At 41.0% G+C, this 14808-nt stretch overlaps 1 protein-coding gene across 6 annotated transcripts in view; it reads right to left on the bottom strand.

The window, feature by feature from the left end:
• Positions 1 to 2137: 2137 nt before the first annotated feature.
• zeb2b (zinc finger E-box binding homeobox 2b) overlaps positions 2138 to 14808 on the bottom strand; it is a 98505-nt gene continuing 85834 nt past the window's right edge. For 4 of the 6 annotated variants that reach the window (XM_026158576.1, XM_026158573.1, XM_026158574.1 and 1 more), the window contains exons 7-10: positions 11823 to 11931; positions 7551 to 9553; positions 4656 to 4836; positions 2138 to 3126 (exon numbers count right to left, since the gene is read on the bottom strand). In XM_026158576.1, the coding sequence (XP_026014361.1) occupies positions 2552 to 3126; positions 4656 to 4836; positions 7551 to 9553; positions 11823 to 11931 (2868 nt within the window). In that variant the 3' untranslated portion in view covers positions 2138 to 2551. The remainder of the gene's footprint in view (positions 3127 to 4655; positions 4837 to 7550; positions 9554 to 11822; positions 11932 to 14808) is intronic. The other 2 variants (XM_026158578.1, XM_026158577.1) reach the window with 1 other exon arrangement.

A 14808-nucleotide genomic window follows, 5' to 3' on the forward strand; every position in this document is an offset into this window, starting at 1 on the left:
TAAGGGTTTTAAATCCTTTAAATGTGTCTTGAGTTTTCTTGTAGTAGCTTTTAATCAGTTATTAAGCGGAGGTGGTGTATTTATTTAGAATTATCAGGGATAAGTTGGATCGGTGCATGTTAGATCCTTCAGTTAGTCGGATCAATTCAGTGAAACAACAAGGAGTTTATCAAAATTGTCATGCGTCAAAATAAAAGCTTCAAATATGCTTTAAAAACCTTTAAATGTGTCTTCGCCTTGTGTTTTCTTGCCTTAAACCAGCCTTTAAGTAAGTAGTAGTCGTAGGTTTGCTCTGGTGTACATTTGGTCCTCCAATCAGCGGGAGTAACTCAGTGAAACAAAGCAAATCATTTTGATTCTTAAACCTGCTGACAGCTACATAAGTATGTTATCTGCTTACAGCAATTTGCTCAAGATGCTTTAATTAAAGCGTTAAAATGTCATTTGTTTCAAAAGAAAAGCTTCCAAATATGATTTTAATATTTTTTAGAGGTTTTAAAAAGCTTCACTTTGTGTTTTCTTGTCTAAATTAATAATTTGTTTTATATGTACAGCATTTTTTAACCTGTAAAAGAACACTTCCAGAACAGCTGGACACAGCACATTTCAGCAAATTCAGTAAAAACAGGATGAGACTATTTTCATTGGCAGATTGATTCACATTCACACATTCCAGTGACTGGAATCCAAGTTTTAGTCATTTAATGTGATTTACTAAGAAACTAATACAGAATATTTTTGGCTTTATTGTTTAAAACTTTGGTCGTGGCATTTATGTTGTTTTCTCATCTTAAAATAGTGATAATCAGCAGGAGGGCCGGGCTCAGTTGACTTTAATCCATCTGAAAAGAAAGAGTTCATTGTGACGAAGCCAAGCACACCTCACCGTTTGTGAACAAACACGAAGCCCCGAGGGTTTGGTACTCTGTAATTTGGCTACTTTTATTCGAGCAGGGTCATTTTCAAGAGAAATTACAAATTAAGAATTCAATAATACTTTTACAAAGACATTTCAGGAAAGATTCTTCTTCAGTCATGATATCATACATAGTATTTAACAGTCCCTCTTCATTTTTTTTAGCTTAAAAAAAGAAACAAAGATGAAGAAAGTGGAATTTTTCAGTCGAAAATACAGTGTTTTCACAATTGTATAAAAGTTCCCAAATTTGGAATTTTCCAGTAGCTGGAAAATAAAGGAAAAAAAAATAAAAATAAAATAAGATTAAACTTCGCATTTCACAATGTTTCAAAACACAATAAATGCTCTCTTTACGTAAAATTTGCCCCTATGATCGACACCATGTTCCTTTTTACTAAAATATATCTATATATTGAAGAACTATAGTACTGTACACAACAGTATGAAATAAATAAAATTAGGAAATATAAAATGGGCCACATAAATAATGTTTTCTTTTCAACCTACAAATAAATGAAATGCAATTTGTTGTTTTCAAAAAAAAAAGAAGAAAAAATGGTTTGGTGTAATACTGACAAAGAAAAGAGGTGAGAAAACATTGCACAACATAATGTAAACTAAGGAACTGCTGCCTATAATACTGACACGGGTGCTTCAAAGAACAACGGTGAACCATTTCATCAATACTGAAGCTGGTGAAAAAAAGTAACCTTCCTTTTACACAATACGAGGGTGGCACTTGCAGAAAACACACAGGTTAAAAGGTTTGCATATAAGGCTTCTTTTTTCTTATCAAAAACACCTTACAAAGGCTTCGTCCTTCATTTTTTTTTTGACCCTCCCCAAAAAACAACATCTGTCCGTAAAACTGTATTTTCCCTTAAAATGAAGGTCTCTTTTAAAAAAAATAATAAAGAAACAAACAAAAAAATAAACGGGGGGGGAAAGCTCCTTCACACAGTCTTTGAATTTTAATTCCTTCATTTGATTCAAGAGGCCTAAAACAGTGTGGCTGGAGATGAAAACTAAAGACGACACCGTAGGTAGGTTGGTGATAACAAAGGTAATACTGAAGGACTGTAGTAGTGCAGATACTACTGCTCTTTTTCCAACACTGTATAAATATATACATAGGCAATACTTTTTATTATTTTTGTTCATGATTATAGAAGCGGAGTGCAATTTGTACAAGTCACTAGTTGTGCTATAAATACTATGGAACACAGGGGTTTTTATTTGAGGAGGTTAGCACCACACATATTTTTAGGCCTTAGTACTGTACATTTTTTGAAATGTATTCATTTATTCATTGTTCGGTTTGCATAATGCAGCTTATTTCACAAACCCAAGCCTCCCCCTTCCCCCTTCAATGCCTCCTTCTTCCTCCTCCTCCTCTTCCGGATTGATATTTGAGTCCACGTTGAGGAGTCCGTCAAGCTTCCCGGAAGCTTCAGGCACGTGCACGTACAGCTTAAAACACGGCGTTTTAAACCGAGCAGGTAAGAATACTTGAACCGAAAAGAGAGAAACTTAAAAACTTTTTTTCTTTTCTTTTCTTTTGTTTTTTTTTTTCATTAGTTTTTCTTTTTTTAAACTTCTAAAGATGGGAAGCTTCTGAAGTGTCACCGCCGATTACACGCCATCCTCCATCGCGTCCTCGTGATCCGATTTGGTTTCCGTTTTGCCGTCCAGCGAGCTATCGTCCATCGAGTGCTCTCCGTTCTCCTCCTCGTCCCTCAACGTGTCCGGGTCCGTGTCCATGCTCTTGCTCTCCTCCTCCTCCTCCTCAAACTCGTCGTCCCTCCGTCCAATCTTTGCGTACGTTCCATCCACTTCCTTTCGCCCTGCATCTCTGATCCCTCCGTTCACCACGTCATGCCTCAGAATAGCCTCTCGCTCCGCCAGCTCTGGGTAACCCTGAGGAGTCATGCCCTGCAAGTACGCCCTGCTCATCAGCAGCTCGGTGGGCTCCAGGTGGCCCTTCTCGCGGGCCTCCCTCTCTGCGGCCTCCCGCTCCTCGGCCTCACGCTTGCAGTAGGAGTAGCGGTGGTTCATGTGCTGCGAGTATGAGCCCGAGTGCGAGAACCTCTTCCCGCACTTGTCGCATTGGTAAGGTTTCTCCCCCGAGTGCAGTCTGGAGTGCTCGATGAGATGGTGTTTGTGTTTGAAGGCTTTCTTGCAGATCTGGCACTGGTGCGGCCTCTTGCCTGCGGAGACACAAAGCAGAGAAAAAACGAAAGGGACGTGAGAGGCGTCCTGCAGCCACAGCAAATCAAACACACACACACACACACACACACAAGTCAGAATCAAAGCAAAATATTGAGGAAAAACTCTGATGAACTGGATGGCATGGAGTAAAAATGACATCACCGAGCATTAAATCCAACTTACGACTTTGGGCTATTTGTTTATTCAAATTGGGAGCACGATGAGAAAAGCGTGCTCGCATTCACAGGCCTACATTATGGAAATTCCCCTCCTGTGGTTGAAGCATGAAGAAACTCAACCGCAACTACTTATTTTAGGCCCTGCGTGCCACACTGATGAATGCAACATAAATAAACTACTGCAAAAGCAAACAAACAGAGAAGGCGACAAAGGGGTAAACAAACCCGAGATGGGGCTGTGGGGCGGGGAAGGCTCCGAGGGGTAACCCTGCTCATCTCCAATTGCAATTCGAGTTCATGGCGAGGCCTGGGACTATATTAGGTTTTGAGCTGGAGCTCTTTCCCTACCAAATATGACGGCGCGGCTCAGATGCCAAGGCTCAAAATGAGAAACCCGAGCTGTCCAAGAGTGCAGGGTGAGATGTTTTATGGCTGGCTAAATGGCACTTTTTCCCCACACTCCTTCACCTAAAATATACCTGGATTCTTTTTAAAAAGCTACAAAGAAGCCTCTAATTTTGGCATTTCCCTAACTGCTGCTCACCACGTGTGGAAATATGGCTTCCTGCCTCGCACAAATCACATGACTCCCCCCTCTGACAGCTCCGAAACTGCACTCCAGGTCCAACATCTGGCACGATATTGTTAAAAACACACAGCGACGCATCAGGAGTGGAGATAACGCATCCCCGCGCCCCACCCCATATTTTCTCTTTTAAATGAAGAGGAGATCTGACGGTGGAGCCTCCCTCCCTTTTATGTCCAACCAGATAACACGAAGGCTGCGTAAAGCACAGAGCGCTTCTCTACAGATAGTGGATAAAATAAATGATGCAACTTGGTGAAAGAGGATCTCTGTATAATAACTATAATGAAAGACTTGTTATCGGTGCTCTGAAGCTTCTAAGCACTACTCCGCTGATGTGATCTATCGTCAATAATAGGGCCGATAAAGGCATTAGGGGGCCTTTTGCTGGCTTTACATATCTAGGTGAATTGATGTGTGTCTTTAAAGATAGCAAAGTGGTTCATACAGGAAGACATGATTGGGAAATAAATGGTACAATCCTGCCTATACCTGCAAAATTACAGAAAAAGAACACACAAAGCCTTTACTCATTCGCTGGATTTCAACCCTGTCAATGAAGAAGCAAGTTAGGTGTGGGTTTACATATATACAACTTAAGGGTTAAACAGAGAAGGAAAGAAGGAGGGAAAAGGGGGATAACATAAAAAAATATTTATATATATTAAAATATATTCATACTGATAGGATTTGGCAACACAAACATTTAAAACATAAAAAAAGCATGGGGTTTAAAATAAGGGTCTAGAACAGTATATACCTGTGTGTTCATATTTGTGTCTTAGAAGGGAACTGCTCTTCTGGAATGTTTTGTCGCACAAGTCACACGCGTACATACCACTTTCGGTCTTCTTAATCTTCTTCCGCGACAGACAGGAGTCGGGGTCTGTCATGTCGTCCAGCCCTGACATGTAATCTGGTGTACCGTCGAGCAGGTCCCCCTAAAAAGAAAAAAAATCACAAACAAAAAAAAGGGAGAAAGGATAACACAATAATGAATTTAGTGTGATGATGAGATGTTGTATATTCTTTTAAAAGTGAGAAAACAGTGAGGTGGTCACTGTGTGTGTGGCAAATAACATGACTCTAGCTTAAGCTAGCTTCATGTAAATGTTGCTAATATCTGTTGCTGACATTATTCCACATGTAATCCCTTTAAATTTTTACTTAAATTATGAGTTTATGTTCTTAATGTGACTCAAACAAAAATTTATTTATTTATAGTTATGTTTAACCAGAAGACACCCTTTTCTGAAGTGTAAATTGCTAAGCTAACTGTAAATTAAGAGTAAATATCAAAATGCTACACATTGCTCAAAGAGCGTTCGTGTTATAATCTCAAAAGGTGTGACAAATTTTTTTTTAGCAAACACAATAAATATTTTCTGAGCTGCTGGGAGTTTTTAACCCCTTTAGAAGGGTATTTACCTTAAGCCGCTGTAGCAAAAAAGCTAATATTTGTTAACCCACTATCTGGTTTTAATGAAAAGTGGAGTTTATTTTATCTATAAAGCTATAAAACCTATAAGCTCTTTATAAGCAGTGTATACTTTTTTAAATGTGAAAAAAGTTTATTAGTTGTTTATTTTTTTAGAATATGTATGTTAGAAATGCTAAAGTTTATTTTTCCTGCTAACTTTGTCTTGCTAGAAAAACAACCTTGTACTAGTAGTTACATTTTCAAGCTATATAATCTTTTAAGGTGACAGTTAATTATAACTAAATTAAGGAAAAATAAGGTGCCTGTGTTCATGTGCCGGTTTATTAACTCCTAATACTAATTTGAGAGAAAGCTAATGTTTATAATTTTAGTTGCAATTTCTTATATTTAGGTTTGCTATGATATATCTTGAAAAATTGTATGAAGTTTGACAAAAAGTTAGCAATTAGGTGTCATGCTAATTGCTATATTAACAGCTAAGTGTTTGTTAGCTAATTAGTATGCTTTGAGAGTGTCATTTAGCAAAACTACAAACACTTTGTAGCTCAATCTACGTTGGTGGAAAAGCTCATACTTGATACTTATATTATTTTAAATTACATTGATTTACATTATTAGCTGATTTTTGTGAGTTTAGGTCATAACTGCTTCATATTACATTAATATAAAGTTACTGATAGCATGCTAATTTCTAAACTAACTGTTAAATTTTAAAGGAAAGTCCAGAAGATCAACGCAAAAAAAGGAAGTTATTTAGTCGTGAATATCCTCTTTTCTTTAAACAATAGCTGGTGAAAGATCATAAAAATATCTAGCCAGACACCATTTGTCCACATAGGATCATTACACTGAAGCGTTCCTCCCAAACAATCACACAACGCTACATGTTCTCATGCATTTTTGATTACCAGCACATACCGGCGTTTATTTCTTATAAAACTTTCAGCTCTGCAGTAATATCACCCATCTATAACTGACAGTCTCCTCATTATGAAACACCGCTATAATGGTGTATTCAGTGTGGTCTAATTTTGTACACGAGCGTTAATTCTGCACATTCCTTTAAAATTCTCTTTTATGATGAAGATTAGTCTTAAATATGAATTGATGGAGAACAATATTATAACATTAGAGGAGGCACAGTGAGCCATTCTTGACATTGCAAACTCATATAATGATTAAAATCAGAAGGTGCACCTTAATGGCCAATATTGAGCCACTGAAGCTTTCCTTAATGAATATGTGTGTGATAATGTGGGGACAGCACTGCACTGTGTTTTAAGAAGGGACCACTATCACTCTGCAATCAATTTGAACTAAACGCCTGTAGCTGTATTTTTAAAATCTAATTTAATAACTTAGAATAGGAAACATTATTAATACTTTTTTTCATCAAAATGGCTCCCTCTATGTTAAACAGCCTTCAGCATTCACTGGTAATGAACATGGAGACTGTGCATTATTAATCCACATGTAGAAGCTCATTTTGGCTTTGGCTCTCTTTAAAATGCAGCAAAGTTGCAATGGGAAATTTCAGAGAAGTGCACAGCTCCGGGGCTCACCTTTGTCATTTTTACAAAGGCCTTTCACCCATATTTAATAACAAAATATGTGAGTTCAGGCCAGCTCTGGAGGAGGACTGGAGTCGAGAGCATTAATGTACTCCAGCGGGTAAAATTTACTGTGCAGAGTGGTAACAATTAGAGCTTTAACGAGATTAAACTTTAGGGCCAATATGGGTCCTGTCATATATTTTAACCTGATGCTGTTTGATATTTTGTGCCAGTGTTTTTTTGAGGGTAAAAATTAAAACACCACTAACATTCATAAATCTGCAAATGAAACTCTGGTAGAAGGGCTGGAGGCTCATTAAGACGGGATGAGATAATCCAGTTAAAATGAAGTCAAGGAAGTAGAAGCAATCCTCAAAGCTTTTTCTTTTTCATCACTGAATGATATTACTGCTAAAACAGCTGAACACAGGCTGCACAGGCCCTCCTTTCCTCCCACTAATGACGCCTCACTTTTTCCACCCCGGGGTTGTGTCACAGCTGTTTATCTCCATCGCCTATGCCAGTTCAGTCTACCTCAGGTGAGCGTTTCACTCTCCTAACTCCTGAGTGGTTTTTTAATTAGTACAGAAATGAGTTCAGATCATTTCAGAGAATCTGAGTGAGCCTGGGGCTTTCACAAAACCACAGGTGGCTTATTTACCTGGAAACCTGGTTTCCGCTGGTACTTTCTCCTCTGCTGCATCTCGGCAAGGGTAGCTGCCCCTGCTGCATAAGTGTAGGCCATGTGTGGTAGGAAGCCCATTTGATCCATGCCCGGATAGGGCCTAAGACCTGGTATGCTGGCCTGCATCGGGGGCATGAATGTGGCGGGTGGGAAAGCGCTCTGAGGTGGAAGCGACGTGTACAAGGGTTTGGCCGCAAACGGGTTAATGCCGAAGATGGGGCTAGTGCTTTTTTCTAAGTTTCCATTGTTGGTAGAGCCTGAGAAATCCTTTTTGAGATAGGCCAAGTTCAAAGGCTCTTCGAAGTGCTCTCGGGGAGAAGGGATGCTGTTATGGTCAATGGTAATACTGTTGACTTTAGGTCTGCTTTTGACAGTCAGTGCATGCTTGGGTTCCTTCATGAGTCTCGGCAGAGACAGGTCCAGCGGCTCAGCCTGCAGGTCTTCTGAAGTCAAGCTGTTTGGAGTGTAGGAGCTGCTGTGAGAGTTTTTGGAAGAAGTGGAGGACAGATTTAGCGGGGAAGGGGTGTTGCTGCGGGAGTGGTCCAACTTTTCACCTGTGGGTTTGGTTTGGCTGCCGCTGAACTGGTGGTTTTTCAAATGTCTGAGCGAGTTGTCACAGTTGTTCACGTTGTTATGGAGCTCTGCTATGGAGGGTGATGTGATGCGGTCAGTAGGCTTGATTAGAGACAGTGGCGACCTAGCTGCCAAAGAGTCTTTTGGTGGAGTGTGGTGGTTATTTGTTCCGACAACCATATCCATGTTGTTCCTGTGCTCTAGTGGTGGGGTCCTGTTAGTGCCGTACTCGTACATCTTTCGCTGCTCAAACCACTCCTTGACAAATTCCTGAGGAAGACCGACCGCTATGGAAATCTTGAGCAGCTCCTCCGAGTTGGGCTCCATGTTCATGGCAGAGTATGCCTTCAACACAGACATGTGGTCCCTGTAAGGGTTAAGAGGCCCAGTGAGTACCTTCTCAGACAACACGGAGGAGGGTAAGTGAGTGTTCTTCTCCATGAATATCCCTGGTTTATTGGGCATCAAATTCTCACTGGGCTGCAGCACAGCTTTGATCTCCTCGTTCATTTTACACAGGTAGCGTTCGTGCTGATGCAAAGGTATTGGCCCGGGGAAGGTTTCTTTGCAGTATTGGCAAGCGTAAGGTGTAAACATGTTGTTTTCCTGCACCTTCTCATCCACACCTCCTTCAAGCATGTGGTTGGGTTTCTCTCGTTTGATATTGCTAATCTGTCTCTTTGAGTCTGTAGTCAAGCTCTGGAGGCAGGCTTTGGCTTCGTTCACTTTTTCTAATGTGTAGTCGATGATGCTTTTGGTGGCGCCGTTGTGATTGACAAGTGGAAGACCGACCTGAGCCGTTGTCAGCGCTTGTTTCTGCTCCTCTATCTGGGATCCCAGCTCCTTCATGTGGGCTTTGAGCTTGGAGAGCTCTTCTGGCTTGCAGTCCATTTTCTGCCTGCACACAGTGTTGTCCACGATCTGGAGAACCTTCTGTACTTCGCTCAGGTTATTCCCCAGTGGACCCGGGTAGCTCAGGAGCTGCGCTTCAAGTCCGGCCATCCCAAGATGCTGCAAGGGGCTCTGGGCCGAGCTGTGGTGGATCCCAAGTGGGCTGTTTCCCCCCACTCCTCCATTCATGAAAGGCCCAGGAGCGGCAAATCCATGAGAAGCCATCATCAGCTTGTAGTCGAAGTCCAGCGGCTCCGTCTTGATGTTCAGGTGGTTGTTGTGCTCGGCGAGGCTGAGTGGCTTTCCGTTCTCAAGCTTTTGTCGCAGCTGGGTGATGGCAGTGTTAGTGGGGGAGGCGGAGGCAGAGGTAGGGGAGGAGCCTGTCTTCATGTTGCTGCGCATCCTGCCATTGACTGCAATCAAGCCAATACACTTTTTGCTGCTGATGTGGGAACTGTAGGAGCCCGAGTGAGAGAAGCGCTTCTTGCAGTTGGGGCACTCATAAGGTTTTTCACCTGAAACAAGAAATATAGATGGTTAGCCAAGACCAGTAAACAACCAATTGGCTCAAAGGGGGGTCATGCAATTTTGCTTTTTCTCTCATATTATTTTACGGTCTATACTTTACAATATAAAATGCCTTGAGGTGGCTGTTGCTGTGAACTGGTGCTATGTAAATAAAACAGAATTGAAATTAACTGAATTGTGCCAAGATGTGCGATATGCGCTAGAGCCGGTAATCTTCCAGTATAGTGTCTGCGTTTTCTTTATTTTCTGCCAAACTGAATTGGTTTAGAGATCTTTGCTCTTTTTTTGTACTTACATGTTTTGAGTGAAAGTAAACCATTCTTTAACATTTATTAGCTTTAACATTTTCTGCTCAGCTCAGTGAGCACACAAAGACACTAAACACAAAGGCATGGAAACCTCACTGACTACTTTTGTTTTGGACATTTTAAGCATGTTCAAACAAGTGTGATGGACATGAAATTATTTTTATTTGATTTTATTTGTAGGGAAAAAGGCTCCCATCCAATAAACTGTAGGAATTAATTGAAAAAACAAATTCCTTAAGAGTTGGGGCACTGTTAAGAAAATGTAAAAGTTATTTAATTCTTCATGTTTTGCTTTGAACCTAAAGTCAATATAATCTGAAAAAACTGCATTAAAATTAAATTAAATTATATAAAATAATAAATTATAGTTGAGCAATAGGGCTTCCTAGGTAAGGATACTATTTGTTTCATGCTTGTATTACCAGAATAACAGCTCCACAGTACATGAAGTTTTGAAGTAAGTTTAATGTGCACATCTGAACTCTGCAACAAAATAGTCTTTGTTTAAGGCTGATAAAAAGGAAAGTTTGCAACAAGTAAACAAATAAATTCAATTCAATTTAAAAGCTTCACACACATAAGCAAATATTGCACACCCCGAGGACTTCAGTGTCCATTAACAGCCGACGAGTGTCCAAAATAAACCAAAAGGAATATCTGTGGATCCTTAAATCACCGTTATGAGAATGTGGCAGGATGAATGTTATCCTTCGGTCCAACCCACTTTCAGCCTGGCCCATTAGGGGGCGCTGGTATAAATAGTGGCCATTTGAGTGTCTCTGCGTCGCTTGCCTGTGATCTCCTTTTTGGTCACCTGACTTCCCATCGGTGTGGTGGAGATCATTTGCGGGTTATTCTTCTGAAGCCTCCATCGCGGCTGGTCGTAGCTATAGAAGCCTCCTCTGAGCTATTCTGCTTACGTTCTGTGACCCGGCTTACTTGGTACGTAATCAACTTTTGTTACGCTCTCTGCCTTCTATTGTTCTTTTATAGTAATTATTTATTATGTTTCGCAGGAAGTGTGGGCCTTAGTTTTGCGCCAAGCTACGCGAACTGAAGTGCTGCTGTTTTGCCTTGCTGTGCTTTTACCGTCTGTTCCCGTTGTGAGAATTCTTTCCCTGCTGCTGTCAGCTTTTACAGTGGACGTCGGCGTGGACAACGGCCATATGCATGCCGGTTATCGGAGTCAGCTGGCGTGCATATTGATTGACTGTTAACTTATCGTCGTGTGGACGGCAAGTTGGAGCAGTACGGCGATTCCGTTTGCTCCAGATTTTAGAGCTTTATTCAGATTGTATGTTGTTTTATTGCTTTTTGATTTGTAGTTTGGATTTTCTGTTACACCACTGGTGGGAGGCCCTTTTTCTAGCTGTAGATCACCAGTGTGGTCCTGCAGTTGGGTTATCCCCCGGTGCTACACATTAGTTTGTTGTAATATATTAAACATTTTCTTTGTTTCTTTTATTCAGATGCGGAGTGCCGATGTGGAGGAGACTAGGGTGCCTTGGTGGTGGGATCCCTTGAGTGTACACACCTGCCTTGTCTAGTTTATTAGTGTGAGTGTGTGATAGTGTGTTGCACTTGTGTTTTGGTGTGTTTTCTTTCTTTAGTTGTGTGTGGCATCCCTGCCCCTCCACTGGTAAGCCTCAGCTCTGAATACCTTTTTAAGCATATTTGTATTTGAATATTTATGATTATGTTTTTATTCGGTGTTTTAAATAATTACCAATAAATTGTCAATTTGTTTATTATTGAACCTCGTCTCTGGATTGAGTATAGCGAACCTAAGTGCCTTTTTGGTGATTTAGTGTCATTTCCAGTATTCTCTGGGTGAAATTCCCAGGGTGGCGTTGTCGTTCTTTAAAACTGAAGAGTATTTACTTTATATCCCAACCTCGTCTCGCCACAAACTTTCAAAGAGCAGGGCAGCGTTCTTCCTGCAACTCACCGCTATGAATCCGGAGGTGTTCCTTCAGATGGTGCTTGTATTTGAAGGCCTTGCCGCACTCGGTGCATTTGAACTTGCGGTTGCCGGCCGCTTGGTTGAGCAGTTGGTGCTGTGAGAGAGAGAAAAAAAAAGAGCGAGAGAGAGAGAAAGAGATTTAAAAAAAAGAAAAATGTACAAACATGGAGGGGGTAAGAGTTCAGTTCACGCTACAAGCCAAATGGCTCCTGTCGCAAACGAAGCATCTTGGCTTTCTACTCCCACCTCCATTGAGCAACTACAGGCAGCGGCGGCGATAACAGAGAGAATCACATACCTTTTAATTTCCTGGCTGCACAGCCAAAGGAGGCCTGCCTTTAGAATTTGGCAGCCCAGAAAATAGAATAAATGAAAAGAGTCTTTTTTTAGAGCGTTTCTCCTTCATTAGAGGTGCCGATGTGATCTACTTTTCATTAATTTGGGGTCTAATCAGTCCAAAATGTATTCAGAATCATCTGTGAGCTCTCTCTCGCCAGCATACCTGTATTCACACCATCTCTGAATTTCACTTATTTTTCTTTCCTCCCCTCTGCAAATGTGTTGCAGTAATTAGGTCCCCCCCCAAAAAAAAACAAAAACAAAAAACCCTCAAATGTCTCTTTAATAATCTTGGGATAAAGAAGCCAGCACATGGGCCCGGCCTTGATTTTGCTGTTCAAAAAAAAGGTAAACATCAGTTGCAATCCATCACATTTGCAATTCAAACAGAGCCTTCCTCTCTTAAAAAAAGGGAAAGAAAAATCAAAATATAATAATACTCAGCAACAACAACACGGGGTGTGTAAACCTGGCTCGTCACTCACAAAACAATTAATTCCAAGTGGGAGGTAGGGATGTTAAATGGTTAGTAAATATGGATAAAAGAAAAAAAGAGAGAGAGACACATTTTCTCTGAGCTTGCTAGGGGGAAAAGCAGAGCGACTCCCTCCTCCCAGTTCAGCCTTGACAAATGCTGGGGTGTGTGCTGACTCTACCCACATTCCTGGGGAGACAGATGGTGGCGCGCAGGACACTGGGAGGACTGGGAGGAATTGTTCAAACAGCCCCAACCTTCAAAGATCAAGCAGGGAGAGTCGAGGCCCCGCCAAGCGCCGGAGAGGGACCCCACCGCTCGTATGTTGCTGAGTTGCATAAACAAACAGCAACAGCTGCTTCGCTACCTCCGCCCCCACCTCCATCGCCACCGCCACCACCTTCCTCTTACTTCCCCCTCCCTGAGGACCCCTGCCCGGTAAAGTTTAGTCTCGCCACCACTGCTAATAAGACACAATTGCTCCGCGCTCATAATTGTGAATGGCACTGGCGAAAACGCTCCGTCTCTCCTTCATGGCTTGTTGTCTGTGTGAATGCCACCACTGCTGTTTGTGGGCGGGGGCCCGACTGGATTGGACTGGATGTTTGCATATGTATAACCTCTAATTAGTCATATTTCAGCTAATTGCTTAAGAGGAGGAGGAGTATTAACGCTTGTAAACATAGCAGACAGAACGGAGCAGCACATGTTTACCTATCAGAACATTACTCTTTATGTTAATCTGACTGCGGCTCGGCTTGTTGTTAATTGCCAAATGTACATCTAATATAAGCAAACAGTGGAGTTTGTCAGTGTCGATAATTAGAGGACAGGCTAAAAAAAAACAAGAGCGCCACCTAGGGAAAGGAATCAAAATGAGTAAGACATCACCTCAATCTCATCTGGAGGATTAGCACTTAAACAATCCAGCTCATTTACAAATCAAGATAACCGGCTTTGTAGAAGGAGCCACGGTGCTTGAATAGGAGTCTTTGGCCATTGACTGGACTCCGGAGGGGAGCAGCAACAGCATTGTAATATGAGGATTGGGACAGCGGCTCAGTCGGCTGGCCCATCTGCTCACGTTTACACCCAGCTGGTAGATCAGGTGAAAGTGCTGGCTGCTGACATCTGATCAAATCAGCCACAGTCTGAGCCTGTCATCCTCGCTTCAGAGAGCACAACACAACACCCACGACCTGGGACTGAACACCGCAAAGCATCAGAGTACATGATATCATCTGTTATTGGCTGAATGGCTCAGTTCTTTTTTTATAACTCTACTTGCATCACAAGGTTTTTCTAGCAGAGGAAGTCCAAGAGAAAATTGGACACCGAGACGTGACAGATTATTTTTCTCCAAACGGGGCTGACCCATTTGAGCTGTAGTTTCTCTGTATGTAAAAGAAAAAAGTCTAACATTTTATAATAAACATTGGTAATAAACGATAAATTGGTAGTTACCTTTGTATCTCTCCAGGACCAATTCATTCTTGATTTTTCACTTAGTTTGGCAGACAAGTACATTACATTCATTTTGGACCCCCTACATTAGTCTAGTTATTATTACAATCCGCCAAGTTATTACTGCTATTAGTTATTAGTAAAATGTTTAACTAAGTTTCTTACTGAGACCCATACATAATCTGATTACTGGCATGTCTACAATAACCATTGCAACACAGATTTACATCAGTTTTTCTACTTTTAACAAACCACGAAATGACAATATTATTTGCTACTTAATAGTTTGTGTTTATAGATGGTTAAACATCATTTCCTGTCTTACTCATTGTTTGGTTTTGTTTGTAGTCTAGGTTCACATTAGGCTGGGGAAGGCTGTTCAGATCAGGGTTGACTGAATCTGTGGTTTTATAGGTGAGCTAAGAAAATTAGGAAAGTAATGGCAACATTTATTAATCATTAATAGCTTGTTATATAATCAGAATGTAACTATTACAGAATTGTATTATTTATGTAGTTAAAAATAATAAATTAACAAATTTTTACAAATTATTAGCCAATGATTTCAGGGTGTCTGAGTGAAAAAATAATTCTGTTTTTTTTTTTTTTTTTTTTTTTTTTTTTTTTTTTTTTTAAAGGCCAAACAGCTGCCTGCTAGAGGTCTCTTCCTGAGAAAAAGGGAGTTTCTTGTCC

The sequence above is a fragment of the Astatotilapia calliptera genome, chromosome 23 (assembly GCF_900246225.1).
Source record: "Astatotilapia calliptera chromosome 23, fAstCal1.2, whole genome shotgun sequence".
Taxonomy (NCBI): Eukaryota; Metazoa; Chordata; class Actinopteri; order Cichliformes; family Cichlidae; genus Astatotilapia; species Astatotilapia calliptera.